General features: G+C 42.5%; 1 protein-coding gene and 5 non-coding genes across 6 annotated transcripts; 2 read left to right on the top strand and 4 right to left on the bottom strand.

The window, feature by feature from the left end:
• The first annotated feature begins 69 nt into the window (after positions 1 to 69).
• Positions 70 to 27,194, top strand: LOC139214185 (double-stranded RNA-specific editase B2-like). Its single transcript, XM_070844951.1, has 10 exons — positions 70 to 139; positions 14,892 to 14,978; positions 15,344 to 16,290; positions 20,000 to 20,117; positions 21,126 to 21,294; positions 21,617 to 21,774; positions 22,265 to 22,418; positions 23,304 to 23,485; positions 24,652 to 24,833; positions 27,018 to 27,194. Exons 1-10 carry the CDS (start codon positions 70 to 72, stop codon positions 27,192 to 27,194), a joined length of 2,244 nt encoding a protein of 747 aa, XP_070701052.1.
• trnas-uga (transfer RNA serine (anticodon UGA)) lies at positions 5,889 to 5,970 on the bottom strand. Its single transcript has one exon. It is a non-coding gene; the product is annotated as a tRNA-Ser (tRNA).
• trnas-uga (transfer RNA serine (anticodon UGA)) lies at positions 7,174 to 7,255 on the bottom strand. Its single transcript has one exon. It is a non-coding gene; the product is annotated as a tRNA-Ser (tRNA).
• trnas-uga (transfer RNA serine (anticodon UGA)) lies at positions 8,586 to 8,667 on the bottom strand. Its single transcript has one exon. It is a non-coding gene; the product is annotated as a tRNA-Ser (tRNA).
• On the bottom strand, positions 8,967 to 9,048 carry trnas-cga (transfer RNA serine (anticodon CGA)). The gene has a single exon. It is a non-coding gene; the product is annotated as a tRNA-Ser (tRNA).
• On the top strand, positions 10,910 to 10,991 carry trnas-uga (transfer RNA serine (anticodon UGA)). The gene has a single exon. It is a non-coding gene; the product is annotated as a tRNA-Ser (tRNA).
• Positions 27,195 to 27,579: the final 385 nt, after the last annotated feature.

Below are 27,579 nucleotides of genomic sequence, written 5' to 3'. Positions count from 1 at the left end.
ATGAAAACACCCAGAGGAAGCAGCCACCTCAAAACAACGGGGATGGCCAGCAACCTCAAATAAATGGGGATGGCCAGCCACCTCAAAACCACCGGGGTGGCGGCCGACCTCAAAACCACCGGGGTGGCCAGTCATCTCAGTACTACTGGGATTCCCAGTCATCTCGAAACCACCGGGGTGGCCAGTCATCTCAATACTACTGGGATTCCCGGTCATCTCAAAACCACCAGGGTGGCCAGTCATCTCAAAACCACCGGGGTGGCCAGCCACCTCAAAACCACCAGGGTGGCCAGTCATCTCAAAACCACCGGGGTGGCCAGCCACCTCAAAACCACCAGGGTGGCCAGCCACCTCAAAGCCAACAGGGTGGCCAGCCACCTCAAAGCCACAAGGGTGGCCAGCAACCTCAAAACCACCAGGGTGGCCAGTCATCTCAAAACCACCAGGGTGGCCAGTCATCTCAGAACCACCAGGGTGGCCAGTCATCTCCATACTACTGGGGGAGGAATCCACCTCTGCACCAGCGTCTGCAGAAAGCCCTAACCGACCTTCACTATGAAAGAGGTTTGAGACGTAGAGAGCAGCAAACTTCTTACAATGAGAAGTACATGCGTGAAGAAGCAGAGTGGAAACTGAAGCAGCAGCAGAGCTTGAGGTTCGATCTAGACAAGGAGGTGTTGAGGCTCAAACAGGAAATCAAGAGTCTCTCCTCCACAGCCCTCGCAGCCGAGCCCCTGGACGGGTCGAACAACAACAAAGACGACCTGATCAAAGATCTCACAGATCAAGTCCAAGCTGAAAGGCAGAGAGCTGACCTCCTGAAAAAAGAACTGGAGGAACTCAGGCTTGAGTTTAATGAGAGAGTCACCAAAGTCCTGAGCCTGGAAGAAAGGCTGAAAGGCGAAAGAGACTCTCTGTTGGTCTTCAAACTAAAGACGCATGAACTGCAGAAACAAGTTGATACCTACAAAAACCCAATGATGCTCCAGGTGTGTGAGCAGATTGGAAAAACACCCATTTCAAAGGTAAACAACTTGATCACAACTGACCTCCATGCACCACAGAACACTTCTGTCGCAGAGGAGGTTGCCCTTCCGGAGGAGTCCCAGGTCGCTCCACTGGAGGAGGCCCAAGTTACCGAAGAGGTCGCCCCAAAGGAGGAGGCCCAAGTTACCAAGGACGTCGCCCCACTGGAGGAGGCCCAAGTCACCGAAGAGGTCGCTCCACTTGAGGAGGCCCAAGTCACCAAAGAGGTCGCCCCAAAGGAGGAGGCCCAAGTCACCGAAGAGGTCGCCCCAAAGGAGGAGGCCCAAGTCACCGAGGAGGTCGCCCCACTGGAGGAGGCCCAAGTCACCGAAGAGGTCGCCCCACTGGAGGAGACCCAAGTCACAGAAGAGGTCGCCCCAAAGGAGGAGGCCCAAGTCACCGAAGAGGTCGCCCCACTGGAGGTGACCCAAGTCAACAAGGAGGTCGCCCCAAAGGAGGAGGCCCAAGTCACCGAAGAGGTCGCCCCAAAGGAGGAGGCCCAAGTCAACAAGGAGGTTTTCCCACTTGAAGAGGCCCAGGTCCCTGATGAGGTCGCCCCACGGGGGGAGGGCCAAGTCACTGACGAGGTCGCCCCACTGGGGGAGGGCCAAGTCACTGATGAGGTCGCCCCACTGGGGGAGGCCCAAGTCACCGGCCAGCCATCTTTGTGGAGGCGCTTCAAGAAAGCTCTAACACACCACTGTTATTTTTACATTTCTGTTTGTGTTCACACTCAACCCAGACACAACGTCTTTTCGTCTATGAGTTTTAGAGGTGTTCACAGGTGTGTTTTTGAACTCTGGACAGATCCAGGCTGGCTGTTTCCCCCTGCTTCCACTCTTTATGCTAAGCTAGGCTAACCACGTCCTGCCTCCAGCTCCAGCTCTTCTTTTAAATTGAGTAGTCACGGACAAAGTGTGTTTTCATATAATTAGATATTATCACTGGTGCATTTACAGGCCAAAAAAAATCTAAACACAAAGGGAACAGCACTCAGACACATTTGTTTTTAAAGGAAACCTTAAAAAAAATATTGAAGTGACAAAATGGGTTATTTCAACCAGAATTATAATGTAATATTTCCTACTGCAGCGTTACAAATCAGCTTGTATTGTGTTCAGGCGTGTGATCAGGATGTACGACACATGCGGCCCATCTTCTGCTCTTAGTATGCGACGGTGTGAAGCGATGAGGTGTCACGTCGTCACATGGGTCAGAGTCTCCCTGCAGGAACCTCCAGCTGGTTTCCTCATGACAGAACCAACTAATCCTGCAGTCACACTGGAGCTTTCCTCGTTTCACTGCAGCTCAGTCAGACATTAAAGTGGAACTTTAAAAAAAAATTGGTCCAGTTTGCCTCAGTCGACTGCCAACTGCACCTGATCACAGTAGGTCCACTAAAAGTGCTTGTTTGATCCACTGACAGGCTCAGAGTGTTACTCTAAGTGTGTGACAGCATCATGGAAAGGATCCCTACAGAGAGAGACCTGGAAGATCCTTTTGGTTTAACCACAAACAGCCGTTATATCGCTCTCTGCACACACACCAGACTACATTCACTAAAACAGGGATTTTACCACACAGAACACAGGAAGCTGCTGCTCTGCTGCTGCCTCATTCGGTTAGTATGTTTGTGTTGTTGTGTGCTACATAAATATTTCTTTGGATCCAAACTAACCATTAAAAGCATCGAAGTAACACAATGACAAACAAACTCACTGATTGAGTCAGCTGTAGAAGAGAAGCACTGATGTTCTGTTCGGTAAAATCCCTGTTTTATCGCGTGGAAGGGTCGGAGTCCAGCAACAGGCCGCCGCACGCCACGACGTGCACGGAGGTGCGAGGGCCCTCCAACGCTGCTTGCAGCTTTAATTTTTTCTGTTTCTATAGTCAGACTATATATATAGTCAACTGAACAAGTATGAAACAGTGATTTAAGCGCCACCAACCAACACCACATGTTAAACAGAAGTCATTCCCAAACTGCTGCGCTACGCTGATATCATCCTTATTTTATAGTTGCAACGTGTTCTGACAAAACAACATAAATCCAGGTTAATGACATCAGCTCTGCGTGTATTCAGCTATATCGGCAATTAAAAGGTTCAAAGAGGAACTTAACTTTATTGGCACACCAACATAACCAGGTGGGTTTATGTGGCAGAAACACCGCACCAGCTTTTCACACACACTATGGAGGGCCTTTTTTGGTGGGGAGAAAAGTGCTGTTTTGGTTTGGACAGAGAGCTGAAAACGGAGACAAAAAGACACATTTGCCTGTTTCTAATATGGACTCACTGCGTGCACAGCCTCACAAAGCCACTAGCATGACTCCTTGTCTGCTTGTGTTTGAATAAAACACTTTTCCTTGAATAAAAACCTGAATTCTTCTTCCACAGCCTGAGTAGCAGCAAGATTTTGTTTCTGACTGTTAGATAAAATCTAACCACTCATATAGCTTTACCCAAAACTCTACTGCCTAATCGAAATAAATAGAAAAAAAATGCAATCATTCACCAACAACGCATGCAATCCACAATTAGAGACAAATGAAACCTAATCTTTCAAAGTGATAAAGTGACAGTGAGGCAGCAGGCGAGGGCATTAAAAGTTGAAACGAGGCCATTGTCAGCAGTCAACAGCCTGCCATAGATTACTGCTGTCATTGTTATTATCTCCCATTGCAATTTCATTGCACATTACCATATGTTTCAGGCAATAATTGCATCACTCATTTCCAAATAATGATTATCAGTCTGTGGATGTGAAAGCAGACGTTTAGCGTTGGCTGGCTTTGTTGCTGGAGAGTGATGTGATGAGTTGCTGCACTGAACTAAATTTAGACTGAGAGAGGCTTTGTAGTCTGTCCTCACTGCGTGGGAAAGAAAATGATATCTGACATGGATCTGTGGTAAAATCACAAACACTCGAGTGCAGCAATTAAATTAGACAATAAATACATGAAAGAAGTGTGCATATGGTGCATACATTCAAATGTGGTTGAATGCCACGTTCCAAAAATCAGATACCATCAGAGTTTAGAGAGCATTTTGACAAAATAGTAAGAGTTTAGACTTTAGAGATACTGTGTGGCAAAAAGTCAATATGTACTAATCACAATAGAGTAAAATTAGGGCATTTATCATGCAATGGGTAGTGAATGATTAAAAAAAGTGTTTTCCAGCTCTTCAGCTCTTTAAAAGTCAGTATATTCATGCAAATTAGGCTCTCTGATGTATCGTTGCACCAACATCATTTCATCACTGATGGATGTGGTCACAATAACAACAGAGCACACCTGACCACAGTGGATTGTGAGTGGATTGTTTTAAGTGGGGTTGTATGAAGTACTTATTCATAGCCAGTTTATTACTAAGTGGGCGCTAAGAAATGTACTGCTGTGGACGGGGGCAGCAGAAAAAACTAACTTTAGCCACCAAACAATATTAGATAAACAATTAGAACACCTTACTGCTTTACTTTGTCTGATGTATACCGTCAGACAGCCTTTTCCACGCAGAACTTAAGCCATTCTGTATCTGCTCGCTCACTTTAATGCCACCAGACTCCATTGACAAAAACAGTCATTTTACCTCACAGGAAATGGGAGTCGTGGGTCTACCGCTGCCTCAATCGGTTGATTTACTTGTGCTATTGTGTGACTTTGGTGTTTTAAATGGCCAGTTCGGATCCAAAGTAACATGTTGGTTCACTGATCGATGCAGCAACTCCCATGTTTTTTGCAAGGTACTTGTTTTCGTCACTGGAGTCTGGCAGCAAAGCAAAAGAACATCACTTCCCCATCGGAGAAGTGCTGACTGATGCAAGCTAAAGCAGTGAGAATATTCTTATTATAATGTACAATTAAACTGATATTGATATTTTAGGTGTTTAAAACAGATTTTTCTGCTGCCCCCATTCCACAGCAGTACATTACGACTGGGGTCGTACCGACTTCCATCTATTGTAGGTAAATACACTGACTATGGACAACTATCTCATACAACACTACTTCAAAAAAATCACTTTAAGATTTGAAAATGGACAGAGGCTTGTTTCTACCACACCGAGACTTTGGACATACACGTTCAGTCATAGCGTAAGGTCTGCATATGCAGTCCTGTGTGGTACATAAAGACGCCATGGTATAAATTACATCATGTGGGTCCTCATGCGTAAAGTTTGAACTGTAAACCTTTAAACCCAAAGAAATCAGTGCAGCAATGCTTTGCCTCCAATCAGTAATAGATCTAATGCGGAGCTGCTCCTTACGCTGAATATGTTTGGAGAAAGGAGGTTTGATATGAATTCTTTTCCTTGGTACATTTTTAATATTCTCCTTCAAACCCCCGTTATGCCGCTTACATGAACTTTTGATTTCCTGCAGGCGAGTTCCCTCTCTGCCACGAATAAACAAATTAATTAACAAACTTGTATTCTCGCGAGCCCGAGACGCTCCATCAGCAGCCAAAAACGGACTGATTAATGCAGCGGAAAGGAGCGAAGATCAAAATACTGACATTGTCAGTGAGGAGTGCTGCTATGCAAAATATAAATTAATAATTCATAAATCTGAATATGTGCTGATCTGACTAAATATTAAAGTCACAAAAACAGCATGTTGTGAGAGAGAAGGTGATGGACAAGATTGCATTGCAGTGTTCTAACGTCTCCTCTTGTATATTTTGATAATTTTACTAGATCAGGGATTGATTAAAGAGGAGTTTCACTGTGAGCAGGACTCAAACCTGCGAGGGCAGACCCCCACACAGAGGGGGTTCAGAACTACAGCTTTTGGATATTAAGTAAAGGATCAGAGTTCAGCTCCTCACTGACTGGTCTTCATAACACAGGCTGCTATTCGCTGTGAGCAGGGTTTGAACCTGCGCGGGGAGACCCCATTGGATTTCAAGTCCAACGCCTTAACCTCTCGGCCATCACAGCTGCCTTTGCTGGCTCTGCTGCACACTGATTGGTCACTGGTTGGATGACGTGCAGAGAAACGTGGTCAGAACTCATCAGCATACAAAAACATTTTCCTTTCCACCACAATCAGATTCTTCTCGGCTCAAGCATCGACTCTAAGACACGTCTGCTGCTGTTAAGAGGCCGTTTCACTTGAGCTGCCGCCTGCCTTGATTTGCTCCCAGACCTCAGGTCCTCATTCATCCCCGACTTCAGCCCCATCGCTTCCTTCTCACAACCAAATCAGCATTTAGATTATGTCGTGTGGGACGCAGACACGTTCCAGCATAAGCAAGATCACGCTGGTCAGGAGATGTGTGAGTCTGTGTGACAGCATAATGCAGGAAGCATTTTTCACAACGTGGACGCACAATACTTCGATAAATCTGTTAAATCTGCTTTTTTTTATAAATATATATGAGAGACAGAAATTGAAATAAGGATGAAAGCATCCATGTTTTTGGAAGTAAAAAAGCTTCAGATAAAATCGTGCACTCGCCTGAATTTTAATTTAATGTTTAAAGATATTGAAAAATTCTGCAAAAACTCACATGCATGCACATTTCATTGCTCATTACCAGCATTGTTCTACAACTGTATGGGGCTTTTAAGACTCCTTTAGCTTTACCTATATATACACACACACATTTACTGCTCTTGCTAACATCTGGGCAGGGATTACCACCAAGTCATTTTTCACATCACAATGAATTTTTCTTGGTATATTGGTATATAATCAAGAAACACAAATATGAAACATATGACTATAGTATAGACATATTTGAAATATAGAATATGATGAAAATATAATAAAAATGTACTGTAAATGTGTTCTTTAAAGTGAGAAGAGCTAGATAAGCAGTAAGAGGTACCTAGTTCGTACCAGTTCGACATGTACTCATTTGAACTGGCCCTAAAAAAATTGCAGATTTCTTCATTTACAACTACATGAAGCACAGTGAATAAAAAACTAAGTCACGTAACTTTTCACCCACTCCTGCAAATATACATTAACATATTATTTACAGCTTCCCACTAGCAAACTGTTAACATTATGTAACAAAGGCACTGTACAGTATAGGTTTAAGTAGGAAGTTGCTTATTGATGTGTACAGAGAAGTTGGACAGACATTTTAATTGCATCATATCAGGCTACACAAGGTGGAATGAATTAGCTAAAGTCGCTGTGAGCAGGGTTTGAACCTGCGCGGGGAGACCCCATTGGATTTCAAGTCCAACGCCTTAACCACTCGGCCATCACAGCTGTGGACGTGACACACTTAAGACGACCGACACGATCGATTAGAGCAGATAAACTGTTTTGCCTCCATACAGTGTATCATCACTTTTCACTTTTGCTATTAAACCACTTTTAATTATCGAAGGACAAAGTGGCCTAGTGATGTCTAAATGTTAGCATAAACAACTTTCTACGATTTTTTTCAGATTGTTTTGGAGTTCTTCTGCCCCCTAGTGGCCAGAAAAATCAGTGAATGCAGTTTTTTTTTAAAGTTCAGACACCTTAACTTGCACATGTGTGTGTTGGGCTATGAAAAATATTTGTGAGACTCAGATTGGATGTCAACGCTGTCCTCCACATTTCATTTCTTTTACACACATACATGTAGACAGTGACACACATGTTATGCTTGCCTACATATCAGCATATGAAACACACATAAAAGCCAAATTAATTAGTTTTGTTCATGTTACGCAAATTTCACATTTTTCTTTTTCATGTGACGACATAAAGAAGCTACACTGAGCTGCGTCCCAATATGAGCACAGTTGTTATTTTCTGTAACTGTGAGTTTCTGTGCACTCGTGTGTGTGTGTGTGTGTGTGTGTGTGTTTAAGGGTGTGAGCATTACGAATTATGTGCAATTGTTTTACATGCTCGCTGTCAGCTGTTTGTTCTGTCAACCAGCCCGCAGACCTACAGAGAGGTGATCAAAGCTCCAACTGTGGCCTTATCACAGCGTATTTTCTCAGAGATGACAGATAAAAAGGACAGGAATGAAGGATCTGCTTTTTTATCTTGAGTTAAGGAAACGTAGACTACATTAGCAGCAGTCTGGTTCCATTTTTCTTCTTCTCAAAAGAAGAAATGAGGTCATGTGTTGCCTCACTGCACAGACCTTTCTTTGTATTCCTTAGGTTGACTCCAAAGTGAACATCAACAGAATTATAAGGATGTTATTTTGACAATTCATTGAGAAAGCACCGTCAAAACAAATCCCAAGCCATTTTCACTTTGCTTCTATTCTTTATAAGCACGGCGTCTTCAGTCGTTAGCATTTAATTACTTATGACACAGAGGATTGTGAGTGTGTGCATCGCTTGTTCCACTAAACCGTGAGAAGGTTTTTGTGCTGCATTAATGTCTTCTTTGTTAATATCCACAAGTTTTTGTTGGGTTTGTTGGTTTCCGAAAGTTACAAAGGCTGAGATGGGAAAGCTGGACATCATTGATTAGTCACGTAGTTAATGAGCCCTCAAACAACACAGAGGGGCTTCAGAACTGCAGCTTTTGGATATTAAGTAAAGGATGAGAGTTCAGCTCCTCACTGGTCTTCATAACACAGGCTGCTGTTCGCTGTGAGCAGGGTTTGAACCTGCGCGGGGAGACCCCATTGGATTTCAAGTCCAACGCCTTAACCACTCGGCCATCACAGCTGCTGCTCTGAGTCAGGAGGCACCTTTTATGAATAAGCCTTAGCGCTCTTTCTTTCATTGATCGCCTTTTTTCCTCCTGTTACTGTTAGCTATCTCTGTTTTAGGGGATGTTTTGTTCATTGTGTGAATCAAAAGACATAAGATAGGAAACCAACAGGCTTCACAATGTGTAACAGTCTTGTTTTTCAACTATTAGAAGAACTAACACACTTGTCTTGGCTTTCCAACCTGGGTAGGGAGGCATGCCACACTTCCAAGTTAAATCAAACAACCAGCTTCTTTAAGCTCCACGGTGTGAACGCTGTGAGCAGGGTTTGAACCTGCGCGGGGAAACCCCATTGGATTTCGAGTCCAACGCCTTAACCACTCGGCCATCACAGCTGTTTTTACATGTGCATTTTCAGTCACTATCATCATCACAACACTGCTTTCTACTGCCATATGACTGATGAAGGTGTTGGAGTACTTTTCTCACTATGATCAATCTTCTGATAATCTGAAAAGTGTGTTTGTTTTGATTGTTCATGCTGGTAGAAAACAGCTTATGCTGAGTGGTATTCCAGTAGATAACGGCTTAAATCACGCTGACACGATGACACTCATAGTTAAATCATTGTTAGAAATGTGAACATTACAATGTGAACTATTCAAAGTTTCTTTGAATATTGCCACCTAACGCTGCTCCTACAGGCGAACCACCAGGTGAAAAACAAAGGGTAGAAACAAGGTGGAATCTATTTTAGTTGCATAAATGGCTGTTCAAACATCCCCATCCTTGATTAAAAATCGTTAAATAAGCTGGTGAAGCTAATTAGCTCAAGTGAGGTCTGACCAACTGTTGCTTCCTCCCTCCAAAACAAGGCGGGAGATCATTAAGTAGAGTTTCCTTAAAGATAAAAACACGTCTCCACATTTCAAAGCAGCAAGACTTTGCTGGAGAAGTCTTTGTGTGTAGGCTCATATAAAAACCAGGAAAGTAAATGTAATGTAATAAGTAATAAAAAAGGTCACAGAAATCTTATTAAATAAGAGAATAATGAACATATACTATTACAAATATCGTTACCAATACTGAGACAGTAGATAGAGAAATTATTCCAGAAAGTTTCCATATTTCTTTGCCCTTGAGGAAAGACAGTCCACATTACAAGTAAATGAAACCGCTTTCCATTAATTACGCTTAGCAAATGAGATTATCCACAGCTGTCAAACCACACACACACCGCAGACAGCGAGTGGATGCTTCTCGCTCCCCCCCCCTGCCATGCCTAATTTCATTATTCTATTAAATAAGGTTCATTAACAGCGGCTGAATGGAGACACTTCGCTTCTGAGGTTTGATAAACACAAGCATTGTGGAATATGAAGCTTCCCGTTCTCATCTCTGCTCAGCTCCTTTGTCTCTCTTGTGGTCTCTCTCTGGTTCTAACTGACTGTTCTGTGAAGTATTAATATCAGCATTTATTTCCACCTTTCGCTATAAGTGATACTAGCTGTACAACATGAGGGAAAGTACAGTAAGAAATGCAGATTGGAGCTGTGTGATGTTGTGAAGATGTGTGAGCTTGTTAAAAGCAATTTATCTGAAGTGAAAAATGGTTCAGATTTATATGGAAGTGAGCTGTGATGGCCGACGTGCCATATTCTGCTCAATTCAAAGTTCATACTTGTATTTGGGAGTCCTACCAGAACAGGTTTACATGGTTTAATATTCAATAGTCTCTTGTAGCAGACATGGCTGCTGCAGCTGTTTTCAGAGATCAACAGATCTCCTTATGACATCATAAAGGGAGTCAAATTTAAACAGCATGTTTTCATCCACATTGAAAGATGGAGCAGGAAAAAAAGAGCCAGGATGGTGTTTTGTAGGCACACTGGGGACACATATTTATGGTGAAAAGAAATAAAAATGTGCATGTTGCACAAAATTGGACTTTTAAGCTTTTGTATCCACAATTTTTGTGTCTGTACATTTTCTTTGCATTGTAAATATTTCCACTCATTTTACCAAACACTAACACTGCAGCTGTTTTCAATAAACAGATTCTGATTCTGACACATCACTAGTTCAGCTCCTGATGACACAAGACATCCGCAAAGTTACAGCCAGGGTCTCACAAACGGACAAGGCTGCAGGTGGATGTGATGCAAGATGGGACACGGAAATATCACAAAGCTGCTCGACCCATCGTGGCGGCGAAGCAACACGGCCGAATTACTGTCAGTGCAATAAGGGTGACCAGCTGTGATGGCCGAGTGGTTAAGGCGTTGGACTTGAAATCCAATGGGGTTTCCCCGCGCAGGTTCGAACCCTGCTCACAGCGAAGAAACAGAAACTTTCAAGGTTTCTAATCAGTTAACTTTACACAGTTAAGTTGTACTATGTAGCCGTTAGATACTACTATACTATTAAAGTTTGCCAGAGCTGAAATAAACAGTTCTAGTACAATAAAGGGGCTTTCACAATAAATAGAGCACATGTCATAGTTTGTAGTAAATGCAGTTATACTTGACACAAAAACACCACAACAGTAACAAAACGACTGCAAAACCGGGAAAAAGTCACAAAAAGACAGCAGTATGTAGTAGACGTTTTGAAAGCTCACGTTTTTATCGCTTTATCTACTTTCTTTTTGCATTAATTATGCAGAATTAAACTGAATTGTCATGCTGACATTGCCTGACACTTCTATTCACTATCACACATGCATCAATGACATGGAATGAAATACTGAAACAACGGAGAACCCAGCATAAGCACACAGGTGTGCTGTGTTCAAACCAAAGCACAATTTATTATGAATAATGTTTCAACCTCCATTTAACCTCCTATGATCCCAATCATAACTTATAATTATGATTATTTTACAATTAGAAAATTTTATTTTTTGATAAACTGATAAATGATAAATGGTTAAATTGTTTGTTTGGTGTAAGTTGGGCCAAACGTACCCAGATGTGAAATAATATCAATAAATAGCTACTATTTGTAACCCTAAAACAGCCATAAACAATAAGAAAAAGTGGTTTATGGTGGAGCACAGGAAAACCTAACTGACAAACTAACCATCTATGTAAAAGTAGTAGTGCACTATTTTCAGAACAGTGCTCATGTATTTTTCCACATTTTTAGAACCTAAAGTCCTTCATATGCACCCAAACATGTTACAAAACAGCAGCTACAGTTTCATCCCTAAAATGCTGCACATTTTGCAGATTTGCTCGTGGAGAAGATTGCATGTAGCTCGAGCAAATAATTTTTCATGTTGCAACCTGGTTAACCTCTACTTAAATCAAGTGTAAACTCTAATACTGCAATTCACAAATGGGTGTGAGTTAATGAAGCTCTACTTGAATTGGAGAGAGGGAACGTGTGTCTGCGAGCGAAGGGGGGTGAGGGATGAATGAAAAATGGGTGAAAATGACAGAAAAGTGTGGGAAGGCGCGAGGGCTTAGCCGACGTGGCGCAAAGACAAACACAGTTATTATCTCCTTCATCCCAAAATAAATGGCCCCATTAGCTGTGATGATGCAGGCCATTAAAGCATCTCCAACCTCCACCTGCCGCTGCCTTCAGAAACTCCAGACTCACACCATTACATTCCCATCCCATCTCACAGCTCTCGCTCATATCAACCCACCACTTAATGGCATCACACGCCTGATATAACTGCAAGGTGCAAGGTTAATGCAGAATAGTTTAGTGTGCGCTCTTCATTATTCTAATGACTTTTAGTTTGCATTGCAGTGTCCTCCAGAATCACCAGTCAGCAGGGGCGAAAATGGACCAAACAAGTGGTAAAAGTTACCCACCAGGACGTTAAAAACTTCAGAAAAACATTCATATTTCATCTTATGGTGATTTCTTAGAGGTGAAACAACTTCTTTAAGACAATTCTGGGCTTTTCCTCTGAGGAAATTTCACTTTTTTTTTACAGTTTCAGTGAGATTAATTAGAATTGGTGCAATAGTTTTCTCAGAACACAAATGATTTCAATTATTTAATGTATTTTAAAGCTTTAATCTGCTTGTAATCAATAGATAGATTCCTCTATTGTCATTACCTTATAAATACATTCTAAAAATATAATAAATACACAACGAAATTCAGGTGCACTGCCTGAAATGATACTTGAAAAATACTTGCACCACATGCATAAAAAATAGAAACGTATATAAATTCTGCCGTGATTATTTATTGTATATAAACAGTGTGTTTTGCACAGATTAAACATGTTAATAAATAAGGTGTGGACTGCCGAGCTGCTGCATGTACATACGTCACCATATGTCAGTAATCTTGGTAATTTCCTTTGACGTAGTTTATAGGTAAGATATAAATTGATTAGCTTACACCAAAATGCTAAGGAACAACAGTAGCAACTCATATACAATTACAGACATAAAGATAATTACGGCCTTGAAAATGAATAACAAAGTGTCTTAAAATGGCACATTATTATTATTATTATTATTATTAATGTTGTTCCATAATATGTTTACTTGCAGCAGACAGGCATTAATATTTCACAAACACTACATATCGTCTATAATTGCCTCTGCAGCCCATATTTCTCTGTGTTTATGTCTGTTTGTGGAGTAAACTCAGCTCAACAAAAGCTGTAAAATGGTGGCAGGGCACCGGATAAATCTAAATGGGGATAAATGGTGTCACTGGTTCGGGGGCCAATAGAGATCAGCAGGTGATCAATTACAAAGCTGGAGCCAAATCCCAAACTCAAAAGATGTGGAAGATAATGGTAAGTTGTTAAGTTTAGAGGAGGGAGGGAGGCCTGAACATAATGGTATATAATCTGTAACCAAGTTTACTTTTAATACACTGTTTTTTAACCGTCTTTACCAGGATTTAAACAATATGCACACAAACTGAAAAGACAGACTAATGATGGGATCAGATAACATGATATCTCCCCACCTGATCCATTCAAAGAATTGGGTGTGACAATTTGTTGTTTTATCCGGCTTAGTGTGTCAAAAAGAACGGAAGACAAGCAATTCTGAGTCTGATGGAAAGACAACATTTTGCTTTTGAAGGACTGTAAACTTATTGTTTGGGGTCTGATCTCATCCACAGGGAATAATGTAAAGTACCATAATATCCTCATCTGACATAGTGACCATCTGTAAAAAAAAAGATTTATGTTTGAGATATAGTCTTCGGCAAGTAAAAGTCCTCATTTCCTCATTAACTGGATGATGGACTCTCTTTTCTTTTATCGGTTAATGTTCAATACACAAGACCCAGAGTAAACTAAAGGGGACTAAAGGGGACTAAAAACCGAGTTCAAAACATTTCTGTCACCTGATTTGCCTAAGTAATCACGTTTTTCAAGTTTCGCATCTGGCAAATAATTCATTTGTACCCATTATTCAACAAATCTTTAATTTAATACAAATAACTAGAAAACATTTCATGATTGTTTAGTTTAATTTGGACTTCCTGTTACCTTCCTGTCCACATTCTCAGTTGATTCTCCACTTGTTTCTAGTGAAAGTGAAAACCCATCATGGCGGTTTTTACTAAACAACAATAGGTTTGTCTATCCAAAGAAAAGCAATAGGAGGTGGGAGAGGTCGCAGGTAAAGACGAAATCCACCAAATCTGGAGAATGTTATCATTGTCCGAGTATCAGGAGCTGGGATATTCTCTCATGTACCTTATTTAAAAACAGCTATCACATCCAGGACACCTGTGTGATTTAGCTTGAGAAACCTTCAAACCGCTCACCAAATCCGCTGAAATCTGATGAAAAACGATCTGAGAACTGTGTGCCTGGGTTAATAAGACAAAGCTTCTCATTCAGTCTAAGCCCCTCGCTGCTTCCTGTCTGAAAACCTCAGCCCTTATCACGAACACCTTTCAATTACCCCGGCTGCCTGTAAGCCGCCACTCTGTTTGTTTTCCTTCTGTTCATTTAGTGGGAACTCTAATGGCCTCATCCTATCGCCATAAGTGTGTTTACCTCAGTCCATTTCATTACTTTTATGGTAGGGAATGAGTATAAAACTATGCAGTGCAAGTGTTCAGAATCATGACTGTAACTGAGCTCATTTCACAAACACAAAAATATCAGAGATGACTTGTTTTTTATTCACAAGTGCGTGTTAGTGACAAACTGTAGCTTTCTTTTTGTGATCTATATGATGTTGCGTCACGCTGTGAAGAAAATGCTCAGTGATTTTATGTGTTTGCCGTTTTTCAGGAAGGAGCGACATGTTATCGACCCTCATCAGTCCCATAGGACACTGGGATACGGGAGCATCATCAGCTGAGGACGCTGACACGTCAAGTAAATCCTTTTCTTCCATGCATTCCTGAAATTTTCCATGTTCTGCTACCATGGAGAGATTAGCTTCACCGTGATACCACAGGGGCCAAGTTACCAACACACACTGTGTAATAACAGTACTGCTTTATGATCCCTGAACAACTATTAAATGGATCACTAGAAAATTTTGTAAACACATTCATAGTTTCCAGAGGATCTATCCACAGTTCCCACAACTTTGTGCCTCCCATGTTTAAGAGTAACCTGGGGAAGGAAGCTTTTTTGTATACGGCAGTAAATCTATTGGATAGTAAGAACTGTCTCAGAGGGTTTTCAAAATCACATTTTGCCATCATGTAACATTTCTGATTCTAATTTGTCAACAGGCACAAGCAGTTTGGAGGTGATGGAGAATCACGAGAATCACCAGGTAGACTGTGACCTGCTACGAAAGTATCATCCGTCAACTTTTTGCACAACGTTCCCCAAACATGCACCAAGAGCTGCGAAGAGGAAGCAGCCGTTAGTGGATGGAAAAGACCAGCTGCTCTACCAAAGCCACTTGACTTGTAAAAGAGCCGCCTGGGCTGTCACTCAGAAGAACGCTCTGGTGCAGTTGAACGAGTTGCGACCGGGCCTGCGGTATGAGATCATGTCAAAGACCGGCCCCCTACATGCTCCGGTGTTTTCTGTAGGCGTGGAGGTAAATGGTTTCCACTTTGAAGGTCGAGGGCCAACAAAAAAGCAGGCCAAGATGAGGGCTGCAGAACTGGCTCTCCGGTCCTTCATCCAGTTCCCAAACGCCTCCCAGGCCCATGCTACCATGGGGACCTTCACCAGCACTCCTATGGATTTTACAGCAGATAAACTGGACATCCCCGACACCTTCCTAAAAGAGTTTGAGCCATCTCTGCGTGAAAACTGTGACCTCCTGCACTGCAACACAGCAAAGAAGGAGGTTTTCTCCAGCGTTTACAACCACAGACGACTTGTCCGGCTCACGCTGGACTTGGTCTCCTCAACAAATCCAAAAAGACGAGCACTTAGCGCCTCACTTCTGGAGCACCTCAGCCCCGTGGTGCTGCTCAGTGAGCTGCGACCAGGACTCAGGTACATGTGCCTGACGGAGAGAGTTCACGGCAGGCCAGTGAGGAGTTTTGTTATGGTGGTTAAGGTGGAGGGGAGGGTGTTTGAAGGGTTTGGTCACAGTAAAAGGCTGGCCAAGGCCCAGGCAGCAGCAGCCGCCCTGCAGTCTATTTACAACATCAGTCTGGGACCCGAGAGGAAGGTCATGGGCCTGCAGGGCGGCAGAGCCAGAAATCCGCTACCTCAGGTGAGTAGGTCGGTTACGGTACATTCACTAAAAGATACTTTTTGATTAATTGTGTTTGACGTGAGCAGACTGTTATGGTACAGTGGCTTCACAGCAGAACAGGCCTGTGTTCAGGGCTCATGAAGCTTTCTGACTAATGTCCGTGTTCAATGCCTCTTGTATAATGTGTAATGTGAGGTTTAAACGCTGTAAAATGTTTAATTAACAAATGCTATTACAAAAACACCTAACTAGTAGCCTGTATTTTCCATCTTGGTGCCTCCGTTTTCCATTTTGGCAACATTAGAATAAAATAAGTAAATAAAAGATGAGTTTCTTTGCTCACTTGCCATCTACAGTTGTTTGATTCGCCGTTAAAAGAGGTGCAGGTGATGCATCTTGTTGTTGGATCTCCTGCGGACCGTGTCCTTCCATTCATTCAGGTGTTTGGGTGTGAGGTATCTCTCCTACGGTGGCCTTGAGTGAATATTCACACACGAATCCAAGCCATCCTCCTCTCTTTTGTCTCGTCTATGTGAGATGCAGTATAGCCTGTATATACATTTTAATGTAGTATATTTCATATGTATGAGGATGCGTACACCTCCCTCGGAGTCCCTGAGAAATTTCATCTTCATATGGGTTTGATTTGGGACAAATGAGAACCCCTTTTTTTGGGTGGATAGATGCTAGACGACCATGCACTCATACACGTGAGACATTTCACTGTAATTACTAAGTTCCTCAGTAACGGAACATCTTTGTTAGATAACATGACTCATACATATGGAAAATAGACATCATGATACAAAAACACTGCATTTTTTTCACACGTAAGCTGCCACGTGATCCATTCATAGACAAACGTGAGGTCAGCGTTTTACTGTACACAGGGAATGGACACAAAAAGGACTTTAAGGTATCAGCGTATCAGTAAATGTCCTTCGTATGTTAAAGGTGTATTTTTCTCAGCTTCAAGCAGTGACGCTGACCTCGCCCCTTTATCTCTTTAGCTTTCGCCAGCCTTCTAAATGGTCTGGATAAATGGGTCTGAGGTGGCGCCGTATGCTACCAAATGGAGTGTGCCGCACATCAGCATGGCCATCATGGCCTGAGGCCCGAGAGCTGGATGGTGTCCTGAACGCTCGTCTGCAGCATCCAAACAACTTCATTAAGTCTCCGAGAATCGTCCTCCGCGTCTTTTGCTGTCGTGCTTTATGAATACAAGGAGATTTGTCTCCTGAGGTCGGCTCCACGGAGCTGAAGGGGGTGACTGAGCGTGGCTAATGCAGAACCACATTGTCAGACAGACATGGAGATACTTTATTAAACCCTGGGGCAGATTTAAGCAGAGGATTCATAGACAGGAGGATGCAGCAGCACATTTTGGATGGAAGAAAAGCATATTGATGTGCCGAATTTGAACAAAAGAGTGATCTTAGCCCGCTTTAGGCTGACACACCAAACTTAACAATTTGCAGAATCACCCCTCCTCCTTTTTGTCTCCAAGGCTTCTTTCAGAGCCTCCCCAGCTGATCATTTAGCTCCTTCAATAAGAACTGTCTGTCAGGCCATGTGACGCATTAATGAACATTATTACAGCACATTAGGGATGAAGGAGGAGCGGCAGCAGACCAAGGAGACTGAGGTGGAGCGAGAAGGCGGTGTGAATAGCATTATAATCTGACGGATAATTGTTTAACACACTCATTACACACGACCTTGTGCCACTGTCATCCAGAAAACGGTGAGCGAGGGGACAAAAAAAAAAAACACCTGCTCTTACAAAATGAGCGGCACAAAAAAGTTGAGATATTTCAGAAAGACACTGACGTCATGTGGACTTCTTTTTTATCCATTTTTCTTTCAGTATTACAGTAATCCAGTGGCCGCTGTCTGCACATTTGTGGGTAGGCTGCTAACAGGAAGTGCTAATTCAGCTCCAAATGTGAACAAACTACGGCTAAAGTAGAGGACCAAAACCCACGAGGTAGCTGACATTTCAACCTGGAGAGACTGAAGAGTGGTCGAGAAGATTTATTACCAATGTGAGAAGATACATAGACTTTAGATGGTGTTAAGAGTCCATTGAAATAACATATAAAATAGAAATATATGGGGGTGATAATGAGTGAAATGATAGGATATCTCCTGATGGTGGTGGTGATGGTGAGTGATGAAGAGCAGGCTTCTGATGAACACGATGGAAGGACCCCTGATTGAGAAGGTGACTGGAAGAAATAGAAGTCTAGTTTCCACTCTAACTCCAATTTATCAAACATGAATTATTTGCAGCTGCTAAATGGGTTCATTTCAGCCCGTCAAATACTTCATCTTGAGCGGTCTTTTCTTCTTTCAAATACTCAGCAGATATGTGAAGTATGAGAACATTTAGCATGGCTCTTCTCCTATTAAGTCTCCACACGGTTGTTTTGTTTTGATGCTCCTCTTGGCATTTAGTTGAACCTTTCTGCACACAGCAGCTATAACTTCCTGATGTCTGCCAACAGAGTGACAGTCCTCTAAAAAAATAATTAGGCATATTTTGACAAGTAGGAGTGCGACACGTCTTCCCCCGCAGACTGGGGGAGTTCTGAGTGAGGAAACTTTCGGACATCGTTGACAGACTGTCAGAGAGCCCCGTACTCGCGGTCCAGGCGGGTGTCACAGCCGTCTGGGCATCCCTGCAGACTTTGTTTGAAAGTTTTCTGTCTGTTTGTTTTTGGCAGCTGTTGTCTGTGGAAAAGTGAAACAGCAGAAGTCACAACGCCCTCGGGTTTAAATATAGGAGTAACAGAAACTTTAGCGTTCGGTTTCTCCTGCAAACTGTTCACTGAAAGTGTACGGAAATTAAAAATGAACGGCAGTAATGACTTTTAGCAAATAGACATGATTTGATGTTGAACATAATTATCTTTGCTTCCCATGGCATTCAAAAATATTGAGTAAAAATGGTTTTAATGAATTTTATGAACCATTAATTTACAGTTTCAGCCCTTTATTTTTGGTAGTTATAATGTTGGTTGTGCTTATGGTGTCCTTTAATTTCCTTTAAAGTCTTTACCAGCAAAGTTTTATTACTACATTTTTTTTACTTTATTTTACAATTTTATGATGATAAAAAATATTATCTCTGACGGTCAGCAGCTCATGGAAGCCATTGAGGTACTTTACAACCTTTAGCCCCTCCAAATGTGTCCAAAATCACACTTTGAGTCATAACTGAGACAAATATGAACACACAGATTTAGATTCAGTGTAACTTTCCAAGGATATCAATCCCACGTCAGTGAGAACTAAGCGTTCAAAAAAATCTGCTCAGAAATCACAGAAAAAGACACTCCATGTAACTGCAGAACTTCCCTGAGAATCATTACGTTTTTAAGTTTTCTTTAGTATCAAAGTAATTCAGTGACAGTTGTCTGTATGTCCGTGGGAACACTGCAAACAGGAACTGTTAACTGCTAATTCAGCATCCAAAATGGTGCCACAATCTGAAAAAAGAAAGGCTAACAACTGGGTAAAAGTAGCAGCTAACTGACTCCATGGCAACTTTACACTTCCTGTGTGCATCCTGCCAAGAATAATAGAAATAAGATAAAGAATAATGGCGGGAACCCCTGGTCAGAATATCAATAATACATTTCATAATAAGTCAGATGAGGGAGGAAAGAAAGACAAAAACGATGTTCATTATGCACCTTTAACTGTTCCATTTCTTCTTCTGCAGTTCTTCACAGAGTCGATCTTCCACCTGGTGAGAGAGAAATACGCAGAGCTAACAGACAGTTGTTTCTCTACCTCGCACGCCCGTCACAAGGTCCTGGCCGGGATCGTGATGACCAGAGGTGAGTGGAACAGTCAAAACTCTGATGTGGAAATCACTCACATCTCTATTTTTCGTTTGCCGTTAAACATGGAAGCTTCAGTCACTTACTTCATGTACGTCATGATAACTTTGCTAAAACTGTTTCCAGTGCTGTTTGTCACACGTAGCTTTTATTGATACACCAACCTGGAGGTCCACAACGAGATCATCTGTCTGGAGCTGTGTACTTCCAAGTCCTGAGTTTGGACACATCTTACAACCTAAACAAAGACAAATGCTGCGTTCCAAATCGCATACTTTTTACTTTTTCTGCAAGGCCTTCCCATAGTACCTTTGCATGCAGTATGCAGACAATTGGGACGCACTACTTCATCATCACGCTGCTCCTTGAGCTTTCTACCCCCTTCCTCAAACATCCGTGGCAGTCCATACTTGGGCATTAGAACGCACCCAAAGATGTTACATTACCTTTTGTTTGGATCTTCTTCTGATCATCTTCATTATCACTTTAAAAACAGGGTGAAAATGTTTTGCTGCTCGTCATTTAAAGCAGTCAGAGGAGTGCAGCAGCATCTGAGCCCCTCTTACATAAAAATGTATCACTGCAATTCAAATAGACAAGTCACCTCAAGCTACCCTGCTGATCCAGAGGGGAGACAGTCATCTTTACCGTCCTGTGAGTCTTTGATGAGGCCAGACTGCAACACAACAGCCTGTTTTCGAGGCGTTGGAGTGATTGTTCAGTCATACACTTTTCATTAGCCCGTCTCAGCCTGTTAACGTTCCGGTTATGACGGGACGCCGAGGCGGAGGAGAGTAAAGAGGAGATGTCTTGTTTTCCTCTTCTGAGAGTCAAATGAGGTGTCTTGTTTGAACTGCTTCATGTTAAATGTCTCGTTCCATCAGAGAGTAAATCATTTGCTCAACAACTCAACAAAATGTGAGCTCTTCCACGGTTCTCTCCTCTGTTTCTGTGACTCTCATTTTCCTGTCTGACTTTTCTCACATCCTCCATTTGTTTGTCCAGGATTTGACCTCAGATCAGCCCAGGTTGTGTCTCTGGCCACAGGGACTAAGTGTCTGGACTCGGACAACGCGGGCGACCACGGCGGTACGCTAGGTGACTGCCACGCTGAAGTCGTCAGCCGGAGGGCGCTGGTTCGATTCCTGTACGCTCAGCTGGAGCTGCTGCTGTGGTACGATGCACCTGAAACATTTAGTTTTCGTTATTATTTGTTCTAGTCTTGGTGGTAAATTCTGTTTTTCTCTTAATGCACACAAATCCCAATATTACTTATTACTTACAATACTTTCCTCCTTTGTTTTGAACGGCCAAAGCCGGGAGAATACTGCCAAAAGTGGAAAAGCAAATGACAGTCATTGTGGTGCACCTGGGCACCGAGGTCATGGAGCAAAAAGTTGCACGCCTCCAGATTTTCGTATGCCTCTATGTCTACCATGTTTGTGCGGTCAGTCATTTGTCTTCCTCTTATCTGTTGGTTTCTTTCTCCCCTGAAGTAAGCCAGCGGACTGTGAGGAACAGTCCATCTTCGTACCAAATAAAAGCAGCAGTGGCGGCTTTCGGCTGCGGGATGGCGTCCTGTTCCACATGTACGTCAGCTCCTCGCCGTGTGGAGACGCTCGACTCAACTGCCCCTACGAGACCACGGCTGCATGTGAGACGAACTCATGTAGATGATGGTTTTCTAGTGTCACAAATAAGTTAAGAAATCTAACATTTCCACTTAAAGTTATTTTGTATTAACAATATTTACTTTGTTGAAGATACATACTGTAATATCTTTAATAATCTACTTGTTCTGCACCTATTTATGTTCTGTTCTTAGCTGCTGCACAGATAAACCCTCCTCAGACAGTTTCATTTATTTTTAAAGGAAAAATCCACTATAAAACACTTAAGCTCTGTGAAAACATGAATTAATAAAAAACCAAGACTTCTGGCTTCATTAAGCAGCTTAGTCTACATCTCCTCTGCTTGTAGATGACTGAATGAAACGTCATCTTCGTTGACATGTTTGGAGTATCGGATGGTCCATCAGAAGATGAGACTTTTTGTCTCAAGCTGCCATAATGCTCACGACTCAGAGCAGCAGCAGAAGGGGAGAGCATTAGCTCTGAGTCTTCATCTTTGTCTTCCTCCATCAGATCCCAGCAGGAGGGTGCGCTGTCACCTCAGGGTGAAGGTGGACGGAGGTGAGGGGACGCTGCCCGTCACAGCACGAAGAGCCAATCAGAAATGGGATGTCCTGGCTCCGGGTAAAACTCTCGTCACCTTGTCCTGCACTGACAAGATGGCAAAGTGAGTTTATTATAAACTGTGGAAGTCCGACTCAAATCACTATAAACAGATTATTATTATAACCAAAAGTTGTCTTTTTCTTTCCCACGGAGATTAAAATCTAATTAACATGTTTTATATTAATAGTTTATTGGTTTATTGAACTGAAGTTTTGCCACTACACGTTCACCCAGTTTATAGATGACTTCCATCTTAAACCATGGAAACCTGTGAACTTTCCTGTGCAAGGCGACAAATGTTCTGTTTTCTGCTGGTTCATTTACAACCTGAATCATCATCCGACTGTTTCATCTGACGTCTTTCTGCAATTATTTACAATATCATTATGTTATCTATTAACACCCAAGTTGGAATTCATATGTCAGTGTCTGTTAATAGATCTTTTCCTACTGCAGCTAAAATTTACCATCTCTGCTGCCTTGTCAGCCTGAAAGTGCACAAAACTGCATGGAGTCTGTCAAAATTCAAAGCGAAAAAGATTAAATTAAAAAACAAGCAGGAGATTGATTGACTGATTGATTGATTGATTGAAAGAGAGGCATGTTTTATCACTTGATGTTGGTACCAAATGTGGCTTATAATCTTGTTAAATATGCATAAAACAACAGAACCAAATGAGCGACAGCCCACACCTGCCTCTGTGATGCTCTTTTCTCCTTCCTTTTCCCTTCAAGTGGATGTCTCCCACTCAGCTGCTCTATTTCAGACGCAGCAGCTGGTTTTTATTTGCTGTTAACTCTGTTCCAGCTGCAGGGTGGCAGCTTGGTGCAGTCTAGACAGTCAAACGCCGGCCAAACCTTAATGGGCCCTGAGTGAAAATCTTCTCAGCCATCAAACTGCCGTCACATCTCCGCTCGGGTCTTTTAAGCTCGTTTGTCTCAACAGGTGGAGCGTTGTGGGCGTCCAGGGGGCGCTCCTGTCTCACCTGGTGGAGCCGGTGTACCTGCACAGCCTCACGGTGGGCACGCTCAGCCACACGGGTCACCTGGGCAGGGCCGTGGCGCGCCGCCTTGCAGCCGTCAAGCACCTGCCCTTCCCATACCGGCGACAGCAGCTGCTGCTCGGCTGTAGGTCCAAATGTTTTACACACCTAAAGCACCAACCCTTCTTAGTGATACAGCCCAGGACGGTTTATTGACCGAGTCCCCATGAGGTGCACTGGGCTTTGAAGTGTGTAATTACAACAATGTCATGTGATGCCATTGGGGCAAACACAGTTTTCCCCGTAGACTTACATTGTGAAAGTCTATAAAATGGTAGATACATTTTTAAAGCGTCACAACCCCCTTGAAATGTCTCGTTTCACTATTTTGATCCATTCGGTTCAGTAACATTTAGAGAGTTCAAAAGAGCTGCACGATTACATCAATTTATCCCCGTTCAAGTTAGCAGAGAGCTAACTGGATGTTAGTGGGCTCAGCTAACAATGCAAGGATGTTTCATCAGGTAGTTTCTTTACAGCAGGAAGTAGCTATTTGGCTTCTCTGAGCAACTTTCATAGGAATCAACGAAGCTTCGCCTCCAACGCTGCATCCAGGTCTCTTTAAACATCCGTGTCACTGACTCAGAGTCTGGATGGTCCAGCCTGTTGTATTTCTGCTTCATTTGATACAAACTAATTGAAAACGGGGCAGTTTGGATGAGTAGTGATACTCAAACTCAAACCACGACAACCAAAAATAACAACTAAGATACATATCAAACTGAAAACAATGCGATTACAAATACTAATGTATTGGGGGACGGGACGACAGACATGCTGCCCTAAAGTTTATATTTTCATTTTACAACATACGCAAAGTAGCTGTAACTTTCCTAAAATAACAATAATTACTTTTTTCAGATGACATTAATAACTGATAATCGCTTGCCATGATGGTTGTTTCTTCCAGTAGTAGTACAGTTGAGACTAAATGTTATTAATTTTGCAGGTATTTGGTCATAAACCAAAATACTGGACAGATAGACAGGGTTCCTCCACCTTGACAAAAGTCAAATTCAAATTCTCTAGGTAGTGATTCATTATATTAATTAGTTATTTGCAATCCAAGCACTTTCAAACCTTGAAATCACCACATTGATGATTGATGATGGCACTAGATGAAAAGAGGTTCACCAAACTCTGAACCACATTTCATGGCAGTCCATCCAACAGTTGCTGACACATTTCACTAAATAACAAACTATTCTGACATCACCTCGGTGCTTCAACCCCTCCCCGTGGTTTCCTCAGGTCTGAGCAGCAGCGAGGTTCGGCCAGCGGGGAAGGCGCCAAACGTCAGCGTGAACTGGAGCAGCGGCGACGGAGGCCTGGAGGAGATCAGCACGTCTACGGGAAGGACGAAGGGCTCAGGGACGCCGTCACGGCTCTGCAGGCGCTCCATGTTCGTCCGCTGGCAGAGGCTGCAGCAGCAGGTGGGTCAGACCGGGAGGGGACGTGAGTGTCTCTGATCCTGCATCAAACGCTTCTTTGGCTTCTTCATAAAAGTGGTTTGTTAATGGGATCACTGGATTTGAGGTAAACTGTTGGATCAATTAATTAACATAAAGGACAACACACATCATGAACAAAGGCACATGACTTTTGTGACTATTTCTAAGGGTTTTTCATGAAGAGACATGCTCAAAAGACTCACTTCAAGACAGCTTTTGTTACCATTATGACAGTGTTCGTAGCAATGGTCTGCTTTACAGAAATAACAGACTGTCGAAAGCTGAGAATCAAGTATTTAACAAAGCTGCGTAATAAAAAGGGCTGTTTCCAACTTTGAAAGGTATATTCTGTTCGTACTTGTACTTGGAGGTCCTACCGGAACAGACATTATTTTTCTTATTATTTTCTTAAAGCAGACATGGACACGCTGCAGCTGTTTTCAGCCTCTGTCTGAACGCTCTGTTTTAAAAGAACAGAACAACCTGCTGCCCTGAGATAAAGGAATATCTTATTTTATCTTATGATGATTGGGGATAAAATGATTTAATCGTGCGGCTCCTCTAGATTTCTCAAATGTTATTGGACTGAATGGATCAAATTCTGATGGGTTTAATTCCCACTGTGAAATTAAAATATGTATGTGTCGTGCTGGACCAAAAGGTTTTAACAATTTGACGACGGCAGACAGAGTCGTAATTATTTACAAAAGCAACTGGACTCATTGTGAGAAAAGCTGCTCTAAATATCACATGGAAGAGGAGGTAGAGAGTATTTAGATTTTAAAAGGTTGTGTGCAGGGTGAGACAGGAGAAGAGACACACTGAGTTAGACAAAACAGTATTTTAAAGAGATATGGAGAGAAAAAAGTAACCCAAAGCTTCTAAATGTGACAATTTGTGGATAAATTGTAGATCGTGTATGTGAACTGTACAGTTTCTTGGAGACAGTTTCACAGTGGTTTCAACAGACTGTGTTGGTATTTGCTACTATGGCTGACTACAAACTGGCTGCAACACTCGTGACAACAAAACTGTTGAAATGTAATCTTTAAAAAAAAACCATCAGACTTGTTTCAGGGCTAACAAACCAACTGTGATTATAAAAAAAAAAAAGTGGACGAAGCTTCCGGATCTGAAAAGTGGAGCCTTAAACCTGCATTCCTTCTCATAGTCCAGCAAGGGGTGAGTCCACTGGCTCCAAACAGAAGTCTGACTGGATGGAAGTCAATGAGAGAATGAGCCGACTTCTCACTCGATTTATTAGCTCGGTAAACATTTTCCAGATGAGTTCATGGTCTCAGTCGCTAGTTTACAGCCTTCTTCAACACAGCAGGATGTTAATTTAGTAAATTATGGTCCCATTTGGAGGAAAATAGACTACGTTGTGACATTAGCTGTTGGCTTATATCTGTAATGGACAGGGGATTCCTGGGTAGCAGGGGATGAATGTATAGGGTGTGCTGGTAGTTTTGTTTGCATGTACACTGCTTCGGTTTAACATGTTAGGGGTTAGACAGTGGGGGTGGGGTGGGTTGGTAGGAGGAAAGACTCTGTTGTAGTGCACGTGTTTGCCTTGTGTCGCTTTTGTGACTGATGGTGCTCCTCCTTCCTTATGCACTGAAATATCAATCACAAAAAAAGAGTGTGAGATCACCCCTCTAGTGTTAAACTACATCATTCTGCACAGTACACCTCAAACATCCTAGTGAAGGAACAAGTTGTAAACATGTTTGAGGTGAGGACGACTTTACTTCATCTGCAGTTTGGAGACGCTTCATAGACATTTCTCACTGCTGATATTCTGACTTGTCAAACACAGATGTGACCAATCAACCAATTAAATGTGTCAGCTCAAGGTCCCTGCTGCATTAACCTCGATGGTTAATGTCGTTAGTTACACCTGGGTTTTTCCCGCATTCACGGGCCAACATGTCTGCAGTGTAACGGCCATTTTCATGGGACAGGTGTCATTTTGAAGGGGGCTTAACAGCAGAACAGATGATTGACAAACACAAGCCCTTCTTTAGCCCAAATGGACGAGAGCACCACTCAGTGGACTGTCACCGGTCCTCGTAACAGCGGCAGTCAACAGTGGGTGTTAAGGTTGTAACTGTTATTGTTCGTAAATTGTAGGTAATTTGTGATTTTTTTGGGTCTTTTTTTCAGTTGAATGGTCAGATATTAGGAGCAGAAGCCACTCCGGGGACATATTCTGGTTACAAGATGGCTGCCGGACGCTACCAAAGGGCGATGCAGCAGTTCACGAGCGCTCTGCAGGGTGGAGGCTTGGGAACTTGGCTCAGAAAACCTCCAGAACTTGGTCACTTCACTGTCAGTGTGTGAAAACTGTGTAATAAAGGCTGAATATGGAGGGTTAGAGAGAAGCTAACATATATTTTTCTTTGTGAGTACGTGGACAAAGATGGAGGATAAGTTTGGGAATTCCACCTGTTTTGTGAGAAATGGTTAACTGAGTGAAAATAGCCCCGATTCGAGACAAGTTACGGATTCTTCATTATGCAAATGAGCACAACACTTTCATAAAAAGTAAATCAAATTAAGGCAAAAGCTGGAGTAGACTTCTTAGAGCATAACGTTAGCTTACTTAGCTTACGTAGCAGCTGCTAAGTTCAACTCTGGAAACTAACGATAGTTTGTCTGGTAAACCTTAACAACCTTGTCACTTTAACCACTTAACTAGCTAACTGGAGTAACAGTGAAGATATTT

The sequence above is a fragment of the Pempheris klunzingeri genome, chromosome 15 (assembly GCF_042242105.1).
Source record: "Pempheris klunzingeri isolate RE-2024b chromosome 15, fPemKlu1.hap1, whole genome shotgun sequence".
Classification (NCBI taxonomy): domain Eukaryota; kingdom Metazoa; phylum Chordata; class Actinopteri; order Acropomatiformes; family Pempheridae; genus Pempheris; species Pempheris klunzingeri.
The sequence above is the reverse complement of the archived record's forward strand: the minus strand, read 5'-3'. Positions and strand labels throughout refer to the sequence as shown.